At 37.5% G+C, this 24,273-nt stretch overlaps 1 protein-coding gene across 1 annotated transcript in view; it reads right to left on the bottom strand.

Moving 5' to 3' along the window:
* The window catches only part of MICU2 (mitochondrial calcium uptake 2), a 143,086-nt gene that overhangs the window by 91,006 nt on the left and 27,807 nt on the right, over positions 1-24,273 (bottom strand). The window contains exon 2 of the mRNA XM_080797885.1: positions 14,809-14,953. Coding sequence (XP_080654011.1) covers positions 14,809-14,953 — 145 coding nt within the window. The remainder of the gene's footprint in view (positions 1-14,808; positions 14,954-24,273) is intronic.

Here is a 24,273-nt window from a genome sequence, read left to right as displayed (position 1 = left end):
ACTAACAGCATTCCCATTTCGCTGATGAAGAAATTTAGGCTTGAAGAGCTTAAATAACTACCCACAGTCGCACTACTACTAAGAGGCAGAGTCAGCATCCAAACTCAGTTTCTGTGCTATTCTAGGACCTGTACTATCAACTATGCTATATAATAATACCACTGTTCTTTTTTTCCTCATCTTTGCATGCCGACTCCAACCATGCCTTGATCCTACTGGGTCCTCCGATCTATTTGATACCAACATCTTTTCATTATTCTTTGCCTACTTATGTTGTAACTTTCCACCTGGCTGAGCTTTGATGGCCAACTGTTGTAATCATTCCCTTGCTTCTATTTCCCTTTGTCATCTACTCTTGGCTGACCCCAACCCTTGTTAGATCCAACTCTCTGCCTTCTCCATCCCCACACTGCACAGCTGAACACAGAGAAAAGTAACCACAATCAGTTGATTTAGATTCATTTTATATTCATAAGTAATGATCTCAACTGGGATTATAATAAGGCTATTGGTGATCATATTACATTTCTCAATCCTTACAATCAAACCATACTGTTTTAGAAGACTACTTGGCAAAACTCCAAAACCTCAACCCCTTCTTCACTCTCAGCTGATGACCTGGATTCTTAATTGACTGAGAAATGGAAAAATCACCTTCTTTTTTTTCAAGATTTTTTAAAAAAATTTATTCATTTGACAGAGAGACACGGAGAGAGAGGGAACACAAGCAGGGTGAGTGGAAGAGGGAGAAGAAGGCGTCCCACGGAGCAGGGAGCCCGATTCGGGGCTTGATCCCAGGACCCAGGAATTACGACTGAGCCGAAGGCAGACGCTTAACGACTGAGCCACCCAGGTGCCCCAGAAACATAACTTCTATAAGCTCCCACCAAGTAGTATGACTTTTCTAATGCCAAGTTTCCACAGTGTTATTAGTCTCTTTCTTCTCTTAGCTTCTCAAGGATGTTGTCCTAGAAATTGTTTTCTTTCTTTCCTGCACTGTCAAGTTTTCCTCTCATCTGTCAACACATACACAACTGTTTCTCCTGTCTTAAAAAAAAAAATCCTCTCTTGATCTCACTTCCACTTCCATCTACTGCTTCGACTTTCTCCTTTCCTTTATGGCAAACCCCTCAGTGTCTGTCTTTCTTCCATTTTCTCTTTTCCCATTTACATTACCGATGACTCTAGTTAGGCTTTTATTTTCACATCACTCCACCAAAACTGTTCCTATGAAAGTCACTAATAAACCCTCATGTTGCCATATCCAGTGGTCAATCCATTCACTTATTTGTTTTTTAACTGAAGTATAGTTGGCAAACAATATTATATTAGTGTCAGGTATACAACACAGTGTTTCAACATTTAACATACGTTATGAAATGCTCACAAGTGTAGCTACCATCTGTCACCATATAAAGTTATTACAATATTACTGATTATATTCCCTATGCTGTACTTTATGTTCCCCTGACCCATTTATTTGATAACTGGAAGTGTGTACTTCTTAATCCCCCCTCACCTCTTTACCCATCCTACAACTGTCCTCCTCTTTGGCAACCACCAGCTTGATTTCTGTATTTATGAATCTGCTTCTGTTTTGTTTTGGTGTTTGGATTCCACATATAAGTGAAATCATACTGTATTTGTCTTTCTCGGACTTTTTCCACTTAGCCTAATACCTTCTAGGTCCATCAATGTTGTTGTAAATGATAAGATTTCATTTTTTTAATGGCTCAATAATATCCATTGTGGTATAAAAGATATACCGCATCTTTTCTCCCCCTTCTTTTTTCTATGGGTATTGCTGACACACAATGTAACATTAGTTTCATGTGTATGTTTCAGGTGTACAACACAGTGATTTGACAAGTTTATACATTATGCGATGTTCACAAGTATAGCTATCATTTGTCCCAAGATACACTGCATCTTTACCCATTTATCCACTGATGGACATCTGGGTTGCTTCCATATCTTGACTATTGTAAATGATGCTGCAATGAACACAGGGGTGGATACCTTTTTAAATTAGTGTTTTCACTTTCTTTGGGTAAATACCCAGAAGTGAAATTACTGGATCATACAGTATTCCTATTTTTAATTTTTTATGGAACCACCATACTGTTTTCCATAGTAGTTGCACCAATTTACATTACTACCAACAGTGCACAAGGGTTCCTTTTCCACATCCTTGCCAGTACTTACATTTCTTATCTATTTTGATATTAGCCATTCTGACAGGTGTAGAGTGATGTCATTGTGGTTCTGATTTTCATTTCTCTGGTGATTAGTGATGTTCAGCATCTTGACATGTGCCTATTGGCCATGCATTTTTTTTTTTAAATGTCTATTCAAGACCTCAATCCATTTTTTAAATCAGATTGGAAATACCCCCCTTATCAGATACATTATTTACAACTATCTTTCCCATTCAGTAGACTATCTTTTCATTTTGTTGATAGTTTCCTTGCTGTGCAAAAGTTTTTTAGTTTGCTGTAGTCCCAACTGATCATTATTACTTTTGTGGTCCTTGCCCGAGGAGACAGATTCAAAACAATATTGCTAAGACCAACGTCCAAAAGTTTATCACCTATTTTTTTTTTTTTGAAGGAATTTTATGGTTTCAGGTCTCACATTTATGTCTTCAATCCATTTCATTGTATTTTTATATGTGGCATAACATATGGTCTGGTTTGCATATAGCTGTCCAGATATCCCAACACCATTTATTAAAGAAACTGTCTTTTCCCCATTTTGTAATTGTTTCCTTTGTTGTAGATTAACTGACCACATAAGTGTGGGTTTATTTCTGGGCTCCCTATTCTGTTCCATTGATCTATGTGCCTATTTTTGTGCTAGTACCATAATGTTTCAATTACTATGACTTTGCAGTATAGTTTCACATCTGGGAGTATGATACCAGCTCTGCTGTTCTCTCAAGGTTGTTTTGGCTACTATGAATCTTTTGTGATTCCATACAAATTTTGAGATAATTTGTTCTAGTTCTGTGAGAAAATGTTATTGGAATTTTATAGGGATTGCACTGAATCTGTAGATTGCTTGGGAAATATAGACATTTTAACCATATTAATTCTTCTAATGCATGAACATGGTATACCTTTCCATTTATTTGTGTCATCTTCAGTATCTCTCATTAATGTCTTATAGTTTTCAGAGTATAGGTCTTTCACCTCCTTGGTTAAATTTATTCTTAGGCATCTCTTTTTTTGGTGCAACTATAAATGAGACAATTTTCTTGGTTTCTCTTTCTGCTAGTTTGTAGTTAGGGAAGAGAAATGCAACAGATCTCTGTATATTAATTTTGTATTCTGTGACTTTATTTTTGTATTTTGTATTACTGTGACTTTACTGAATTCACTTATTAATTCTAACAGTTTTTTGGTGGAGTCCTTATGGTCTCCATATACCATGCCATCTGCAAATAGGGACAGTTTTACTACTTCTTTACCAATTTGGATGCCTTTTTTTTTTTTTTTTTGGTCTGATGGCCATGGCTAGCACTCCTAGTACTATGTTGAATAAAAGTGGTGAGAGTTAGTAGTAGGAAAGAAATGATAAAGATCAGACAAATAAATGAAACAGAAACTTAAGAAAAGATCAGTACAACTAAGAGCTGGTTCTCTGAAAAGATAAACTCAAACTATTCCAAAAAACTGAAGTCCGGGGCGTTAAGCTCCGCTGATTTTCAAAGCCAGATATTATGGGGGCTTGCCTTCACGGTGCAGATCCCCAGGGAGGGGGTGACTGATGTGGGGCTTGATCCCCTCTCTCCCCAGGGTGAACCTCTGTGCCTTTGATATCCCTTTGGCTTGCAATTTTCTATGCTGGGGATTTGATTCCCCACCTAATCATGTCTCTGCCCCTCCCACTTGTCTTGATTTGGCTTTTCCTTCATGTCTTTAGTTGTGGAACAGCTATTCTCCTAGTCTTCAGGTTGTTCTCAGAGTTGTAGCTTTGATCTGTTTATGGGAAGAGGCGAACTCAGTATCTTCGTACTTTGCTATCTGGCCCACAGCACCCTCAACGGTCAATTCTTACTTCCTGTCTTACTTGACTTGGCATTGACATTTTTCATGGTTGATCATTCCTTCCACCTTGAAACACTTTCCTGCACTTTGCAACACTACTTTACTGGTCTTCCTTTTTAAACTGCCCCTATTTGGTTTCTTTAACTGCTTTCTCCTTCACCTCTCCAACTCTAAGTGCCAGAAAAGCTCAGGGCGCATTCTTTTTACCCCTTATTTTTGCAGTCTCATTAAGTCTCTTAATTTTAAATAGCATGAATTTACTGAAAAGCCTTAAACTTACACTTTTGGTTCCATTCACTTTCTTACTTGTGTATCTAACTGCTTACTCGTTATCTCTTCTTGGAAGTCTAGTAGAAACTCTTGTTAATGAATATCTACTATGTGTCAAGGACTTTTCTGGGCATTCAGTCTATGTCACTGAGTATAAGAGACAAAAATCTCTGCTGTTATGAAACAGGCATTCTAGGGGTAGAACAGAGACAATGAACAATAAACTTAGAAAATAAGTAAATTAGATATAGTATACATTAGACTGTGAAAAATGCTATGAGAGAAACCTGAACAACGTAAGAGGGATTAAAAGGGCAGCACAATGAATGGATGGGGGTGTGTGTGGTATCAGATTACATTTCTTCACTGAGAAGGCAATTGAAGCAAACAGGGAGGGATTAGCCAAGAGATATCTGGAAAATGTGTTTCAGACAAAGGCACCATCTAGTGCAAAGCCCCTAGGGTGGGAGTGTATTTGTTGTGTGAGGTAAAGCAAGGCAGCCGTGTAGCTGGAATAGACTGAGCTAAAAAAAAAAAGAGTAATAAACATTTTGGTTAGAGAAGTTAAAGTGGTAGACAAATAACTTTACACTTTATAAAATATTTTAATGCTAAATTTAAAAAATTCAGCCTCATGTATCTATCTAACTTGGATTTATGAGAAATAGAAAAGCTTCTAATCTCAGTTGCAATGCCTGCAAATGATTGAAATAATTTCAAAAATTTATAACAAATTTCAACAAAATTTTTAAGGTAGACAGACACTGTACAACCTTCTATGCTATTAAAACAGCATTTGTTCTAAGGCATTATATAATATGTTAAAGCATTATATAATATGTATAAGGTACGCATATTATAACAGAACAGTACCTTTAATTTAGCACAATGGGAAAAAGAAAAGTATGCTTGAACACAAAATCTTAATTTTCTAACATAATATAATGTTTTAACAGTATAAAGACATTTTATGGTACTCCTAAACACATTCTCAGCAACCTTTTAATTCTGACTATGCCAAAATTAATTCACTAATATTACAATGTACAAGGAATACAACATCATATTCTACTAAAACAAGTTGCCTGTTAAAATTACCATGAGAAAAAGTTATAAGAAATTTGACTGTTTTTAAAATTTTTAATTTAAATTCAATTTAATTAACACATGCTGTGGTATTAGTTTTAGCGATAGAATTCAGTGATTCATCAGTTGCGTACAACACCCGGTGCTCATTACTTCAAGTACCCTCCTTAGTGCCCATCACCCAGTTACCCCATCCCTCCACGTCCCCCCCAGCAATCCTCAGTTTATTCCCTATAGTTAAGAGTCTCTTATGGTTTACCTCCCTATTTTCTTATTTTTCCTTCCCTTTCCCTATGTTGATCTGTTTTGTTTCTAAAATCCCACATATGAAATCATATGGTATTTGTCTTTCTCTGACTGACTTATTTCACTTAGCATAATACACTCTAGTTCCATCCATGCTGTTGCCAATGGTAAAATTTTACTCTTTTTGATGGCTGAATAATATTCCTGTGTGTGTGTGTGTGTGTGTGTGTGTGTGTGTGTGTGTGTACCACATCTTTATCCATTCATCTGTTGACAGACATCTGGGCTCTTTCCATAGTTTGACTACTGTGGACATTAATGCTGTAAAAATTGGGATGCATGTGCCCCTTCGAACTACTGTTTGTATCCTTTAGATAAATACCTAGTAGTGCAATTGCTGGGTCATAGGGTAGCTCTACTTTTAACTTTCTGAGGAACCTCCATATTGTCTTCCAGAATGGCTGTACCAGTTGGCATTCCCACCAACAATTTAAGAGGGTTCCCCTTTTTCTGTGTCACCAACATCTATTTTCCTGTGTTGTTAATCTAAGCCATTCTGACCAGCATGAGGTGTTATTTCATTGTGGTTTTGATTTGTAGTTCCCTCATGCCAAGTGATGTTGGGCATTTTCCCATGTGAATGTTGGCCATTTGTATGTCTTCTTTGGAGAAATGTCTATTCGTGTCTTCTGCCCATTTCTTGACTGGATTTTTTTTTTTTTGGATGTTGAGTTTGATAAGCTCTTTATAGATTTGGGATACTAGCCCTTTATCTGATAAGACATTTGCAAATATCTTCTCCCATTCTGTAGGATGCCTTTGGGTTTGTAAAATTTGACTATTTCCAATAACATTTCTCCAAATAAAATTTAAGTCTCATGGCAAGGATATACTGTTGCTTTGTTACATACATAGCTTTATTACAAAAGGGTTAGTTTTTAAGTTGCGCTGTATGAATGAAACAAAGGGCACAATATAGAGAAGTAGGCACATGTCAGAGCAACAAGGGCTCTGAGTGTTAGGCTAAAAGTTATGGGAAACACTAAATAATTTTAAGTAGGAGAGTAAAAGGATCAATTACTGGTATGGGAAAAAGATTCTAGATGGAAGGAAAGGAGGCTGTTGCAATAATCCAGGGAGAAGTGCTGAAAGCCTAAAATAAGGCAAAGTAAATAAGAATAGAGAAAGTTGAGTAAAGAGAAATTAAAGAGCCAGAATAAGCAGATCTTGGTGATGAACTGGATATACAAATGAGGGAGATGGAGATGTCTACAAAAACTCACAAAACACTCTGGGTGACTTAGGAAAGTGATGAAGGTTGTGCCATCACAAAGAAAATACAGGAAAAGAAAAGACTTGATGGGAAAGATGACGAATTCATTTTTAGACATGTTGAGTTCTTGATGCCTATGGAGATAACACCCAAGTGTTTAGTGGGTGGCTAAGATATGTGATTCTAGTGGCCAGCAGAGTTTGAGGTTAAAGACAGAGATACCTCGGTAACAGTCACTTAAGTAGTTGCAGTCATGAGTGACAATAAAATCATTCAGGGATTACGTACAAAGTGAGTAGAGCTGAAGGGAGCATGGGCATTTAAGAGTTGACAGGAAGAAGAGGAACCAGGAAAACAACTGAGAAGTAATGAATACATTTGTTAGAAAAAAACCTAAGAAATGTGTGTCACAGGGAGACCAAAGTTTCAAGGAGGGAGTAAATGCTGTTGAAAGATCAACTAAGAAGCAGGCAGAAAAAATAGCCATTGGTCTTGGCAATTTGGAGGTCACTGGTAATCTAAAAAATAATATTCAGTAGAAAGGTGAGAGAAGCAGCGAGGTTGTGGTGCACCAAGGAGTAGTAGGCTGTAAAGGAAGGAGTATAGATGGCTGAAATCTGGCTGATAAGAGAATAACCAGAGACAAGTATGATCATATTAGGGATTTTACAAGATAGTAAAGACATAAGACTACTAGTAAATTTCAGAGAAGGAGGCAGTAGAGATAAAATAATGACAAAACTAGAGGAGATGGTGGGGGAACCAGTCTTAGGGTGTGAGGAGCATACCACCAGGAAAAAGCTAATTAGGGATGTATAAATGCTTTAGACGATCTAGGTGAAGTTGAAAAACATGAATTTAGTGGCTTCAATCTGCAGAACCATGTGATTTTCTCCCAATAGTTCTCAGCAGGCTAGGTTCAATAAAAAGGACAGAGGAGAAAGATATTTGAAAGCAATTATTAGTGAGTGACAAAAGAACAGTGTAGCTACAGAAAAGGAGGAAAATCCAGAAGAGCTGAGAGTTTGAGAATAATGGAATAATTGAGATTAGAAGCTTTTCTGAGGTCAAGAATAGGTGTATTGGATATTAGGAAGTGGGTAAGGTGGAAGGATAATTGATAACATTGTTGCCAGAGAGTGGACTTCTGTAATTGCAATTTCTAAACTGAAGCAATTTCAGATAATGGTTATAGGATATGAATGATAAGAATACAGTTCACTGGAATTGAGAACAAAAGAACTGTAAGGCTGAACAAATTTAGTAGAAAACAGCAACTTGGGATTCAGTGTAAAAGAACTTAAATAAGGAAAAATGGTGTTTCAACCACATAACCTAGTTCTCAAAGGAGTATGCTTTTATAGTATTTAGAGTTTGCAACAGCGAATTAAGGATGACACTGATCTTCCCCAAATCCAGGAAAAAATGAAGAATAAGCATCCAGCATCCACTTGGATGATTTATATCTCCATCAATTACTATTAGCAAAGTATATTATTTGCAAAAAGTTCTGAAAGATACAAACTAGCCAAAAATGAGTTTAGGATCTAATAAATCTCAGATTGTTTTTTTTCTTTCTGTTTATACACGAAGATCATAGGTCACTGGGTTGGCTCTGGTTTTCCTTGTTTTGCTGTTCAGTATGATCCGCAGGAATGCACCAAGATTCTTCTTCTTCTTACCCATGATGAAAAATAAAGGTGAAGTACATCATAGGTATAAAGGATGTATTATTTGGCTTGCAATTACTGAATTCTTGATTTAGCTAAATGCCTTCTGATAGAGTTTAACTGCATTCCAAAGCAATTAATAAAGTGCAAACATTATAAGAACCTAAATTGGTTAAATCAAGGGTTACATAAAAACAACAATGAAACAAAGAAAAGAGCCATATAAACTCTGAACTTGATTAGAAGACTAGCATAGGTCTGTGGCTAAAGTAAGGTAAAGCAAAAACTAGATTCAACTGAAAATGGAAGGGATTCTTTGATGACTTTAAGCACAAGAATAATAGCTGATGAAGAAGAAAATACAAATGTTTAATGAAAATTAAAGAAGCGAACCACTGAATTAGGTGAAGAGAAAACAAACACTAATACATATTATTTACAAGTATATAATCCCCTAATATTTTGAGGAGGATGATCAATTTTTATAATCTCTACTCGAAACACTTATATGAAAAAATGAGCATAAATTATAGTACAGGACACAGCACTGACATTTCTGATAATCAAGAGTTCTTTGGCTACAAAATATTTCTAAAGAATTCTTCCATTATCCTTTGTTTTCTCCTATACTATCATTCTGTTTTGTCCCCTTTATAACCAAAATTTTTAGAAAAAGCTATCTATACCTGTTGTTCTCGTCCTTCTAATTCTCTCTTTAGGGTCCTAATGACTCATACTAGTGACCAAATCCAATAATCTCTTTCCAGTTATCATTCTACTGTACCTTTCTGGAACACTCATACTACTGACCAAACATTTCCTAAATATATGTTTTTTAAAGATTTTATTTATTTATCTGACAGAGAGAGACAGAGAGGGAGCGTGAAAACTCTATCTCTCCTTCTAGTCTGAATGACAGCCTTGCTGGATATAGTATTCCTGGCTGTGTATTTTTCCCATTCAGCACATTGAATATATCATGCCACTTCCTTCTGGCCTACCAGGTCTCTGTGGACAGAGACTAACCTTACGTGTCTACCTTTGTTGGTCAAGAACCTTTTGTCCCCAGCTGCTTTTAGAATTATCTCTTTACCTTTGTACTTTCCAAGTTTCACTATGATATGTCTTGGTGTTGACCTGTTTTTGTTGACTTTGAGGGGGAGTTCTCTGTGCCTCTTGGATGTTGAATGCCTGTTTCCTTCCCCAGATTAGGGAAATTCTCATTTATAATTTGCTCAAATAGATCTTCTGCCCCCTTTTCTCTTCTTCTAGGACTCCTATGATATGGATATTATGGTACTGTGGAACCGCTGAGTTCCCTAAGTCTATATTCATGATCTAACAGTTTTCTTTCCCTCCTTTCAGCTTCATTATTTTCCATGATTTTATCTTCTATATCACCTGTTCATTCCTCTGCCTCTTCCATCCTTGTTGTGATTATATCCAGTTGATTTTGCATCTCAGTTATAACATTTTTTATTTCGGCCTGACTAGTTTTTAGGTCTTTTATCTTGGCAGTGAGGGTTTCTCTAGTGTCTTCTATGCTTCTTTCAAGCCCAGCTAGTATGGCTGTTGTTCTTAATTCTTGTTCAGATACATTACTTATATCTGTTTTGAGCAAATCCCTGGCTGTGGTTTCTTCTTGAGCTTTTTTTTGGGGAGAATTTGTCCACCTTGTCATAATGTTTAGGTTTCTGTCTTTTGCATGTTATGAAAGCTTGTTATGTTTCCTGCTTCTGAGTAATACTATATGACACTGCCCAAGGCCTGGTGCTTTAGGAAGTGTTTCTGGTGCATGCTGTGTGCATCTGCTATTGTATTTGGCTGCTCTTTCCTACGGGCCAGTCCTCTGCAGAGTTCCCTCTTGCTTGCGATGGGACATGTTTAGATCATTAAGTTGTTGTTCTTGGATTTGTTTGTTAAGATAGGCCTAATAGGAAGAAAGAAAGAAAAGAAAAGAAAGAAAGAAAGAAAAGAAAGAAAACCAATCCAAGATAAAAGGAAAAGGAACAAATAAACAAGCAAACAAATCAAAAAGTATATGCCTGATTTCAAAGAAAAAGAAACTGGGAGGATAGGGAAGCTGATCCAAAAAACTAAAAAAGAAAGAAGCCAACAAATGAACAAAAAACTGCAAGCCTGATGCCAGAGGGGGGAAAATAGTGGCGGGGGGGTGGGGGTGGGAAGCTGAAATGAAGCTGATGCTTTGGAACACTCTACAATCAGTAGCCTTGATGCATGGGAGGGCCTGTGTTGTCTTCTGAGGGAGAGACCTGCTGCACTGGCTCATAGTCAGACCTGCCCTTATAAAGATTCCCTTGCCAGCGCATGGGGAGTGCAGAGGGGGCGGTGCAGAGTTTGGTGTAAGTGACTACAGGGGTTGTGTTTCTGTCTGAAGTCTGACTGTGCTGTTGGGCATTGGGGGTGGGGTAGATGGTGTCAACCTGTCCTCTTGACAGGGGAGGGACACTCGAGGCTGCTGCCCTTCAGGAGGCCCCCACAGAAAAGTGAACAATCTCCTCTTCTGTGACCCAGGCTTTCATCAGAATCCTGCCTTCAGCCTATCTGTGCCTGGCTGTTGGCCTGCCTGAGGCTAATCCTCCAGTGTTGTATCTCTGGCTGGCAGCTGGGATTCAAAACAAGTCTTGAAAGTACCTGGTGGCATGTGGACCCACTCCCTTCCACTGAAAGAGAGCTTCACAGGGCTGCATCTGGCACCTTTCTGTCCCAGAAAAGCAGTTGCACACCTACATATGTGCTCAGAGTCTATGTTGAAAAAGCCACAAACAGGTTATCTGCCATTCGCGGGTGCCTCCGTCCCCTGCTGTTGAATGGAGGTTCAGTATTGCCTGGTGGGTTTTGTCTTTGGAAAGACAAAATATCCTCTTCCAAATCCACTCCATGAAGAGGAACATTCTCTTCCCCAGAGACCCAGGGTATCCCCACACCCCACACCACTGAGCCTTGCTCCAGCCCTCATGCGACTCTCCCTCCATCCCTGACTCTGCTCTATGAAAGGGGTTCCCACCATTCTGCAGTACTACGGCTTTTCTCTCTCCCAATTCACTCTCTGAAGCTCACATATGTCACGTTCTCTCCTTCTAATTGTGCAGATTTTTCTTCCCCCCTCAGATGGATTTCCTAGTTGTTTAAAATGATTTGATGTTGATGTAGCTATGTCCCAGGATCCCCTTATTACTCCACCATCTTAACTCTTCCCCCATCCCATAGTTTCAGAAGAGAAGTATGATATAATTCTTAACCCTGTTTCCCTTTAGGTAAGGTCTTTTTCCCCTCTGACTTCTGTTAAGATTTTTTCCTTTGTCTTTGATTTTCTATAGTTTGAAGCATATATGCCTAGGTATAGAGTTTTTGGTTTTTTTTTTTTTTTTTTAAATATTTATCCTGCCTAGAATTCTGTGGGCTTCCTGAATTTGTGGTTTGGTGTTTATTAATAATTTTGGAAATTTCTCAGCTGTTAATAACTCTGAATATTTCTTCTGTTCTTTCTTCTTCTGGTATTGCACTAGCAATTTTTGAATTGTACCATACTTTTTGGACATTGTTTTTTCCAGTTTTCCTTCTTTGCAGTTTAAGAAATCTCAATTAACATGTCTTCAAGCTCACTGATTATTTCCTTGGCATAGAGCATTATTTTAATGAGCCTATCAAAGGCATTCTTCATTTTTATTATACTGTTTTTTATTTCTAGCATTTCTTTTTGATTCTAAGAGTTTTCCCATCTCTGCATACGTTACCTGTTATTATATGTACTTTTTCTATTAAAGCACTTAAATATATTAATCATGGTTATTTAAAATTCTGGTCTGCTAATTCCAGAATCTTTGCTATATTTGAATCTGGTTCTGATGCTTACTTTGTCTCTTCACACTGCCTTTTGCCTTTTAGAATGTCAGCTGAGTTTTCTGAGAGCCAGGTAAGATCTATCAGGTAAACGTTACTTAGGAGATATTTTAAGTATGAGGTTCTATGTTTATCTGAATAACATTAGGATGAGATTATGGTCTGCTATAGTTGTAGGTGTCAGAGGTTTTTAAACATTTCCTCTGGTGTCCTTGTTTTGTCTCCTCTGTTGTTCTCATTTCTCTAGAGACTCCTTCATATATAAGGTCTGAAAGGTACAGTTCTTTCTGTTGTATCCCCTTTAGACAGGAGCCTGCCTGGTGTGTGGTGAGGTGTGGGGGAGTCTTATAATCTTATGATTAGGTCTCAGTCTGTTACCAAGCCTGTGTCCCAGGGTTGTGATCCTCAGTCCCAGAGTTGGGATCTCAGAAGTGCTTTCAGTTTTCTGTTTTCCTCCAAAAGTGAGACAGGAAGGCCAAAGTTGGGCATTTCCATTCACCTCGGTTGGTTAGACTTTGGTAAAAGTTTCCTGTCTGTGCAGGCCTTTGCTAAGGAGAACAGAATGCTCTGGAATTGTTTCAAAATGATTACTTTTCCCCTCCTGTTGAGGGAAGATTTTTCTCAGATCTTCACTCTTAGTGGGGCTCTACTAGGTAAAACTCCCAAAAGTACATAAGACTGTCAGGGCTAGGTCTTCACAAGTTTTCATCTCTCAAGCTAGCCCATGCTCAGATTCTAGCAATTAGCCAAATCACTCTTTAATTATTCCCACGAGATGCTGGCTGCAGTGGTGGTTTCTGGGTAGTTTCTGCTCTAGGTAAACTCTGCATCTCTGTATCTGTCCGTCTCCAGTTTTCATGTTCCTATGCCTAATGGTCTCAATTCTCTCAATTCTCTGATGGATCTAAGAACTGCTGACTTTCAGTTTTTCAGCTTTTTTTCTTGCTGTGAGGACAGGAGTGACGATGTTCAAGCTCTTTACACGCTGGAAAGTAAACTACCTTAAAAAAACCTTTTGATCTCTCTAGTTATTTACTTAGACTAGTTTTCTAGAAGTTTTCTCACAAAGTGAATACATGTTTTAAGGATTTTGATACATACAGCCAAACTCCCCTCCAAAATAACCTATATTTATTTTATTTATTTATTTATTTATTTTTCTGCTCACAAACCTTCACTGCTCCCTCACTGGTCAAAGATGATGTCCACTCATTCCAACCAAATATACAAGTCTCTGATGGTTGTGGTTGCATAAGGTTACTGAAATGCCCTGTACAATATGGCCCCTATCTGTTTTCCAATTTGATCTGTCACCACTCCGTAACACAATTCTTTGATTTTAGTGACCGATGAACTTACTATGCACAGCATGTCATAATCATACATTGTGTTTTTATTCAAGTCATCTCTCAATATTGAAAATAACTTCCCAAGTCTTCACAGTCTTTTTCAACTCAACTTACACTTGTTACTGCTCACTTCGGCCTAGCCCGTATCAGCTGTCCCACATACAGCTACCTACAGGGCAGTACTTCCAGCATCCTGGCAGGTGGCAGGAAGTTAAGAAGTTTTCAGAGAATACTTTTATAATAGAGGGCACAGAGTATAGGGCCATATTTACTTTCTGCAAAGTAAAAGGAACTAGTTTAGGTAATATAACTAAGAATTTCTAACATCATTTGGAATAATTAAAAGTTGATGGTTTATGAATTAAAATTACGCAATTATAGCTTTTGGATTTTTGCATCTCATTGTATTTTTGGTCCCCCCTGCCCAAATGCTCTGTTTTTTTTCTTTTTAAAGATTTTATTTATTTGCCAGAGAGAGAGAGAGAGAGTATACACAAGCAGGCAGAGAGGGAGGCAGAGGCAGTGAGAGAAGCAGGCTCCCTGCCGAGCAAGGAGCCCGATGTGGGACTCGATCCCAGAACCCTGGGATCATGACCCGAGCGGAAGACAGCAGCCTAACCGACTGAGCCACCCAGGTATCCCTAATCTGGTTTTATTCTTTGCTCACTTTAAAACATCAATACTACCAAAAACTAATATCTTAGATAAATTAATTATTCTATTAACATATTTAGTGACATTAAAAACTTACCTGTTTTTCCTTTGGCTCTTTAGAAAAACCCATAAACAAAACAAGTATTTCTTAGGTAAATACATAAAAAGTTTAACTACACTTGTGTCATGAAGAATGTAAAGTCTAAATAATAAGCAAATACATGGCACAAAGAATTATTATAATTAAAATGAAGAAAAGCTGTTAGCAATTCTGAAAAATAGAAGTTTATCAGCCTTAATGTTTGATTTTTAAAAAAAACTTAAAAAAAATCCAAAAAACAACTTACGTTCCATTTGGTCAAACATTACTGAAAAGAGGAAGTCTCGTGGTGTCATATAATATTCTCCTTCATGTTCCAGTGAAGAAAACTGCATGAAGCGCTGTTTACGAAGGGACAATTTTTTCCCCATCTCTCCAGAGACAACATTATCCTAAAAGAAAAAGAAACTGCATTTTAAGACTTTTCTCAGTATGATTCCCCAACTTAGCTACTTCCAGAATAATCTTTACAGAGTACTTTAGTATTTAGGTCTAACAGCCTCCAAATTTTTCAATCATTGATTTAATAAATATTTACGTGATTGTCTACTTACCACTCTTTCAGGCATGAAGACAAAACAGTGAATGAATCTAACCTGAAGGAACTTCTATTCCGGTTAATGAAAGAAATGACAGTTAATGAATATATGTAGAAAATAAGGTGAGCTAATGAGAAATGCCACAAGGAAATGTTAAACAGGATAAAAGAGTCATAAGGAGTAGTATTTTAGATAGGATACTCAGAGGAGGACTTTCTAAAGAGGTGACATTTAAAGAGACTAAATGAGGTGCAGTTTAGTGAGGCCTGGGGCTCTCTGGAGGAAGAGCATCCTGAGCAAGAGGTAAAGTAAGATCAAAGACCATGAGATGTGTGTGTGTGTGTGTGTGTGTGTGTGTGTGTGTGTTCGTTCCTAGGTAAGCCTGGTGTATTTAAGGAACAGTGTGGCAGAAGAAAGAAAGAGGCTAGAGATCAAGTAAAGTGCTTTTTCACAAAGATAAAATATACCATGTCTGATAAATAGCTCTGCTTTCAGAAATATACTTACATCATGGATGGAGAGTGCTAAAAGGATAAGAACTGGTAAAGTATTGTCAGTGTAAGATTCTGGCTATCTCAGGCAATGGCACCTAGACCTTGACTCAATGCTGATAGAGACAATACTGGATGCTAACCTTTATTGAGCACTCACTATGTGCTAGGGACTATACTAATAAAGCACTCTACGTCAATGATTTTGGTTAGTCCAATAACTGAACAACAGATACTAGAGTATATACAACAACTAAAGGAAATGGCACAGCCAGGATAAAATACCTGGGGTGTCCAACTCAAAGTGTTTCAATCCCTTAACTACCACACTAACCTCCTATCCATGGCTGGGCACTGTATCCTAAGCAAATGGAAGAAAACAACACAGCACTTAACATAAACACCAATGTCAATATAGCAATCTTGACACAGAATGTGAGTATTATCTGTGAAATCCAAAAGCATACTCTCACCTTGGACTACTTTCCTTAAAGTACTGGTCCGACCTGGACCACAACATCCTTCCTAGACACACATTACTTCCTTTTCACAGTTACGGCTACTGTACCTATTATTTACCCTGACACAGTGACGTTCACTGACTACAACCGAAATGGGGGAAAAATGAGAATTCCAGTTGCTTAAACCTCTAAGTTCAAAATCAACAAAATTCAAAGTAAACAGCTCCTTTTTGGCTGATCGCAGTTTTCTAACTAATATTAATTCTCTTTCCTTATTTTGACACTTGCTTTCCTTGAGCAGCTAGTTTTATAGCTCCTTTGTGTTCTATACAGTGCATACCGAATGCGAGACATATGTAGAATACTCAAAAATACTGGATGATCTGAACCCCTATCTTCTTTTTTTTTACTGTATTTTTATTATTTTTATAAACATATAATGTATTATTAGCCCCAGGGGTACAGGTCTATGAATTGCCAGGTTTATATACTTCACAGAACTCACCATAGCACATACCTTCCCCAATGTCCATAACCCAACCACCCTCTCCCAACCCCACTCTCCCCGGCAACCCTCAGTTTGTTTTGTGAGATTAAGAGTCTCTCATGGTTTGTCTCTCTCCCTTCCTACCCTCCAAACCCCCATGTTGCATCTCCACTTTCTCATATCAGGGAGATCATATGAGAGTTGTCTTTCTCCAACTGACTTATTTTGCTAAGCATAATACCCTCGAGTTCCATCCACGTCGTCGCAAATGGCAAGATTTCATTTCTTTTGATGGCTGCATAGTATTCCATTGTGTATATATACCACCTCTTCTTTATCCACTTATCTGTTGATGGACATCTAGGTTCTTTCCATAGTTTGGCTATTGTGGACATTGTTGCTATAAACATTCGGGTGCACGTGCCCCTTTGGATCACTATGTTTGTATCTTTAGGGTAAATACCCAGTAGTGCAATTGCTGGGTCATAAGGTAGCTCTATTTTCAACTTTTTGAGGAACCTCCATGCTGTTTTCCAGAGTGGTTGCACCAGCTTGCATTCCCACCAACAGTGTAGGAGGGTTCCCCTTTCTCCGCATCCTCGCCAGCATCTGTCATTTCCTGACTTGTTAATTTTAGTGATTCTGACTGGTGTGAGGTGGTATCGCATTGTGGTTTTGATTTGTATTTCCCTGGTGCCGAGTGACGTGGAACACTTTTTCATGTGTCTGTTGGCCATCTGGATGTCTTCTTTGCAGAAATGTCTGTTCATGTCCTATGCCCATTTCTTGATTGGATTCTTTGTTCTTTGGGTGTTGAGTTTGCTAAGCTCTTTATAGATTTTGGATACTAGCCCTTTACCTGATATGTCGTTTGCAAATATCTTCTCCCATTCTGTCAGTTGTCTTTTGGTTTTGTTCACTGTTTCCTTTGCTGTGCAAAAGCTTTTGATCTTGATGAAGTCCCAATAGTTCATTTTTGCCCTTGCTTCCCTTGCCTTTGGCAATATTCCTAGGAAGAATTTGCTGCGGCTGAGGTTGAAGAGGTTGCTGCCTGTGTTCTCCTCAAGGATTTTGATGGATTCCTTTCTCACACTGAGGTCCTTCATCCATTTTGAGTCTATTTTCGTGTGTGGTGTAAGGAAATGGTCCAATTTCACTTTCCTGCATGTGGCTGTCCAATTTTCCCAGCACCATTTGTTGAAGAGGCTGTCTTTTTTCCATTGGACATTCTTTCCTGCTTTGTCGTAGTTGACCATAGGGTTGAGGGTCTATTTGTGGTCTCTCTATTCTGTTCCATTGATCTATGTGTCTGTTTTCGTGCCAGTACCATACTGTCTTGATGATGACAGCTTTGTAATAAAGCTTGAAGTCTGGAATTGTGATGCCACCAACTTTGGATTTCTTTTTCAATATTCCTTTGGCTATTCGAGGTCTTTTCTGGTTCCATATAAATTTTAGGATTATTTGTTCCATTTCTTTGAAAAAAAATGGATGGGATTTTGATAGGGATTGCATTAAATGTGTAGATTGCTCTAGGTAGCATAGACATTTTCACAATATTTGTTCTTCCAATCCATGAGCATGGGACATTTTTTCATTTCTTTGTGTCTTCCTCAATTTCTTTCAAGAGTACTTTACAGTTTTCTGAGTATAGATTCTTTGCCTCTTTGGTTAGGTTTATTCCTAGGTATCTTATGGTTTTGGGTGCAATTGTAAATGGGATTGACTCCTTAATTTCTCTTTCTTCTGTCTTGTTGTTGGTGTAAAGAAATGCAATTGATTTCTGTGCGTTGGTTTTATATCCTGACACTTTACTGAATTCCTGTACAAGTACTAGCAGATTGGGAGTGTAGTCTTTTGGGTTTTCCACATATAGTATCATATCATCTGCAAAGAGTGATAGTTTGACTACTTCTTTGCCGATTTGGATGCCTTTAAATTTCTTTTTGTTGTCTGATTGCTGAGGCTAGGACTTCTAGTACTATGTTGAATAGCAGTGGTGATAATGGACATCCCTGTTGTGTTCCTGACCTTAGCGGAAAAGCTCTCAGTTTTTCTCCATTGAGAATGGTATTTGCAGTGGGTTTTTCATAGGTGGCTTTGATAATATTGAGGTACGTGCCCTCTATCCCTACACTTTGAAGAGTTTTGATCAGGAAGGGATGCTGTACTTTGTCAAATGCTTTTTCAGCATCTATTGAGAGTATCATATGTGAACCCCTATCTTCTTTAGAACTGGTTTATTCATGACTTTCCTTTTCTTTTCCCTTAAGTTACTACTACAAAAATGACTTAAGAGGCATGTTTTAATTACATGAGTCCATACTCATATATCATAATAATCAGAAAACTGAATTTTATTAATACTCTGAACATTTTATATGTGAGACAGATACAGTAACAGACATATTATTATTTTAATGAACTGATACTGAGTATATGCAGGAAAACAGTGGTAAATAAGACAAACATTAATTTCTACCAGAACATACTAAGTGCTTTGGCAGTAAAATTACAGAAAGTACACAAATGAGACAGGAAAGGGAGAGTGGGTGAGAGTCTTCTCAGTAAATGTCACAGGACTGTCAAAGTCCTAGTATGAGAGAGAATATAGTGTATTAGAAGAACTGAAAGAAGTTGAGTAAGGGCGTATACATTATTAGCTTATAGAACAATTCTATTTATACTAAAATTAATATGTAGCCTATTAAGAGAGTAACAAAAATAACTAACCCACATGGAAATACAGTATATTTCCAAATCCTAAAACAAATGCTGCCTTTCTTTATACTTCCTAATATCTAAGTTGTTCCTGACTAATTAACTTTTTACCCAACTCCATTCTTTCTTGTGTAAATAAACAAACTTTGAATTTCTACCAACTAAAAGGAGTCAGTTACTCATTTATTCTCCCCCTCAAATGGTCTCATAACAGGACGGACTGCTGTTAATGCTGCCTCTTGGTTTTCATGTTGTCCTCCACCTTGCAGCAGTCCTATTCTTTCCTGGTATATTAAAAATGACCAAGAAGTAAAAGCACAAACCTCACACTCTTTGATAGCAAGGCATGAAAACTATTTTCAAAGAAATCCAATATTTTTCCTTCTAGGATATTTAGATACAAAAAAACACCCTATCTCATTGTTACCATTTTCCACATGCCTGTATGTCTATAACTTGCACAAGCATGACATTTCTCAAGACTCTCGAGAAGAAGAATTGTCATCCCTTCCAATTTTGGTTAAATATCCTCTCCAGTGAATAAGAAAAAGTAGAGGAGGTAAAATTAAAACTCCCTTTCACGGGCTGATTTCTGAGCTTAAAGTTGTCATTTGAATTACAGGCCATGAACTTAGAAAATCACTTATAAACAAATGACCTCCAAAAATTTGTCCTACCACTAGGACTCTTAGATGGTGTGATATACAACCATCTAACCATCTAATCAATCTGGTATTGTGGCCTTTAATTCCTGCTATTTCATGGTAAAAACAGACTTATTCTCTAATCCCTAAATCTTTTAACTCCAATGCCAGCACTACTAATGTTTCCCTTTTTTCTAATCCTTTCTATTCCCTCTCACATTCTGCTTATTGAGTACCTCACTATCACCTGGAGGTCCCCACCACTGTAGATTCTAATTAGAGAGGCAGGCAGGGAGAGAGGAGGAAGCAGGCTCTCTGTGGAGCAGAGAACCCGACGTGGGGCTTGATCCCAGGACCCTGGGATCATGACCTGAGCCAAAGGCAGAGGCTTTAACCCACTGAGCCACCCAGGCGCCCCTGTATAACCATTTTGATCAAACCTCAGACTGACTGGATGGATTTAATTGTCAGGAATGCACAATTCTCCATTCCTCCCCAACCCTTTCTTTCATCTCTGTGCTTTTCCTACTCACATCCTTGCATGCTCTCTCTTTTCCCACCTCCCCTTCCTTTCTCTCCTTCCCTTGCATGCTTTAGATGGCTTTATTTATTTTATTTTTAAAGGTTTTAACTTAAGCAATCTCTACAGCCAATGTGAGGCTCAAACTTAAAACCCTGAGATCAAGAGTCGCATGCGCTACCAACTGAACCAGCCAGACATCTCAAAATCAGGAGTTTTCAGGGCCTTTTAAAAAATTGTTAGCTGCTGTTTTCATATTCCCTGAACTATTATTGTTATTATTCTTACTGATATTGTTGCAGATACTCATTTCCTTTAGTCTCTTTCTCACTTTGGGATATGTGTGGCCTATGTGTGGTAGGTTGGACTTGACAAACTGAACTAAGGCAAAGACAGTGGCTTGTAGACTTTGGTAAGTGTAGTTAGAATACCAGTTTGGAGGGAGATGATGAGTAATAATAAAAGTCAAAATATTAAAGTTTAACCTGAGAGTAACAATATAAAAGCAAACCCTAGCTTATTAGTACTGTTACATATCAGGCAGTGAAAAGTCCATTAATTCATTCTTAAACATTTAAGAATCTCCTTTTAAAATTTAATTTCAAGTTAGTTAACATATAGTGTATTATTAGTTTCATGGGTAGAATTCAATGATTCATCAGTTGCATGTAACATCCATTGCTCATTATATCAAGTTGCCCTCCTTTTTTAAGAACCCCTTATGTGTCACATTCTATAGATATATGACTGATATTATGAGGTCTTCCTTTAAGGAATTTACAAAGAGGAGTGTTGGATTGAAAATAAATAATTAAGAACACTGTCTCTGAGGTCAAACTGCCTGGGATTCAAATTCTAGTTCTGTCACTTACTAGATATGTGACCTTGGACCAGTTACCTCTCTGTGCTTCATCTGATAGGTATGAAAAATGTGGAAACTGGAATCAAACTGCCTGGATTTAAATCCCAGCTCTACCACTTGGCCAAGTTATATTATCCTTCTCCTTTACTTAACCCTATTTTGGAAAATGGAGAAAATAGTAATTATCTACTTCAAAGGGTCTTTCATTAATTTTTTATTCATTAAAAAAAGTATAATTAACATACAATGTTATATTAGTTTTAGGTGTACAGCATATTGATTCAACAATTCTTTTTTTTTTTTTTTTAGATTTTATTTATTTACTTGACAGAGATAACAAGTAGGCAGAGAGGCAGGCAGAGAGAGGGGAAAGCAGGCTCCCTGCTGAGCAGAGAGCCCGATGTGGGGCTCGATCCCAGGACCCTGGGACCATGACCTGAGCCGAAGGCAGAGGCTTTAACCCACTGAACCACCCAGGCACCCCTGATTCAACAATTCTATATATTAATCAATGCTTACCATAATAATGTAGTCACTATCTGTCACCATACAAGTTATTAGAATATTATTGACTATATTCCCCATGCTGTACCTTTTCATCTCTGTGAATTATTCAAAGGGTCTTTTAAAGAATGAGTGTTCAATGCAATACACATAAAGCCCTTAACGTAACACCTGGTACATAATAATTGCTTTAGAAGGTTAGCTTTTATGACTATGATATCATAATTTTAACAAATGCTCTAATAGAAATACATAAAAAAAAATCTGTGAGAAGGCAGAGAGAGGACCAATTAACTGCTTTATTATTTGGAAGACTTAAGAAAGGCATCACAGAGCAGGAGATAGTTGAACCAGATCATAAAAGAGGAGTACAAGAAACTACAGTACAGAAATTATACTAAAGTCAGTTCTTAGCTTTGGTGTAGGTCTCTGGGGTACATGAAAAAAATGGATCAAAGAGGAAATAGCAGACATACTCTACTGGAAAGATCATCTTGGCTACCGACATTTTCTTTTGTTAATTTATACAACAGTCACCATATATGTAAGACACTGGAACCTACACAACTGACTCTATAGATATCTTATACCATAATTCAGCACTTACTTTTAACCTATACATCAATCTAATATAGGGTTTAACAAATCAAAAACCCTGTCAAGAACTTGGGTTTTTAAGTTTCAAAATCCCAGCACATAAAAACATTGAGTTATACATGTTAGAGTCACATATACTGATGGCAGAAGGGAGATCTAAATAGCATGACAGTGACATAGGAGAGAAAAATAATATAAAACAGACATAGCGGCAACAGTCTGGTCCAATCACTATTAAAGAACCAATCAGTGGCCTCTGGGTCTATTTATGGTGATGATCTTCAGGCACCGAGAAACTACTAATTATGTAGAGAATGTTCTGTTAAAAATGTATGAAAATATGTAACATAGTTTAATTGTTTTAAATGCATATCTTGCATAAAAGGGATATTTAATTACTTACAAGGGTAATTTTAGTCATCTGGAAGATTCACTCACATGCACACTCCCAATGATGCTATATAAATTCAGCATTACTGATCCTACTATATATCCAAAGTACTTTGCAGAGTGTCTGTTATATAAAAATACCAGCGCTATGTTTATATAAACTGAAAATGATTAGAATCAGGACTGAAAACAGAATGTCTTTCAGAAAAATATAAGTAGACATAGTTGGGCTTGTCATAAATACTATAACATGTCAAATAAAATTAGACCACAGGATACAAATCTTTTTATCTTTCCAATATAATTAATCTACACCTTTAAAAGAACTTACCACTAGTGTATTCTTAGTCATAATGAGGTATCACTTACAGGAAAAGCAACTACAAATGGCATTTCAGTATGCTGACATATAGGTTTGGATGTCAAGAGAAATATGACTGCTTTTTCCTAGGGCTAAATCAATTCCTTTCAAAAATAAAAAGCATTAAAAAGCAAACCATAATTTTAAACTATGTAGGATATAAATGTCAGCATAAATATCAATATTCATGTCTAAAATCCTTGTAAGTACTGAGGGCTGTTTCAAGGCTCTGAAGAGAATATCAGCACCAGTGGAAGTTGGACTCTCCAGGTATTAAAGGATCTACTACATAAACAAGTTTTCCCTTTTTTCCTTCGGATTTTTGGTTTTTATCTCAATCAATATAATAATCCACTTGAAAATAAAATCTGAGACAATTCTATTATACTAGTTTCCTTTAAAAAGGGGATGTAAGGTGCCTTCTAGAGAGAGTTAACTCTTAATAAAATCAAAGGGTCATTAAAAAACAAAACAGAACAAAATAAAAAACAAAACCCAACAAACTGAAAGAGGTAAGTAAAAGTTCTTAAAAACTCCCTCCCACAACATGACAAAAACCCCCAAAAGCAGTAAGTATAGCCATACTGTTGCTAGCTCCTAACCTCCTACTTTAAACTGGTCCTAGAAGGATCTTCTGATAATCTGCATTAAACTTTAAGACAACACTGGGACTGAAAATTAGTTTCTTCTTCCAGAGAAAAGAGTACCATGCAGGGGAACGAGAGGTTGAAATCCTCAAATTCCTCACTGATTAGGGTCACTCTATGCAGAGCTGTGTGCACTGCACAACTCTAAGGGGCATCATTCACTGGAATCACCATGCAGTTAGTCAGCAAATGGAAGCAAAGTGCACTGAGGAAGGGGTATGTTTTTCTAATCTGTACAAAGTTACCACATGGGACAGGGGTAGTGCGGTCACTGGTGTTTCCCAGTTTGAAGGGACTGCGCAGGCCAGAGAAAAGGAGCTCCTGTCATTCCCTGCATTCACTATAGGCCCAACAGCTGCCCTTTTATCCCTCCTGTGTTCTATCAAAGGTGGGCTGGAATCAGCAAGTTATGACTTGGTTGAGCAGAGGGGAAATACTGTATTCATGACCACAGATCCCTCAGGCAGCTAAATGACTGAACAGTTGAT

The sequence above is a fragment of the Martes martes genome (genome assembly GCF_963455335.1).
Source record: "Martes martes genome assembly, chromosome: 3".
In the NCBI taxonomy this organism is placed as follows: Eukaryota; Metazoa; Chordata; class Mammalia; order Carnivora; family Mustelidae; genus Martes; species Martes martes.
Note: the sequence above shows the minus strand (reverse complement) of the source record. Positions and strands in the feature narration are given on the sequence as shown.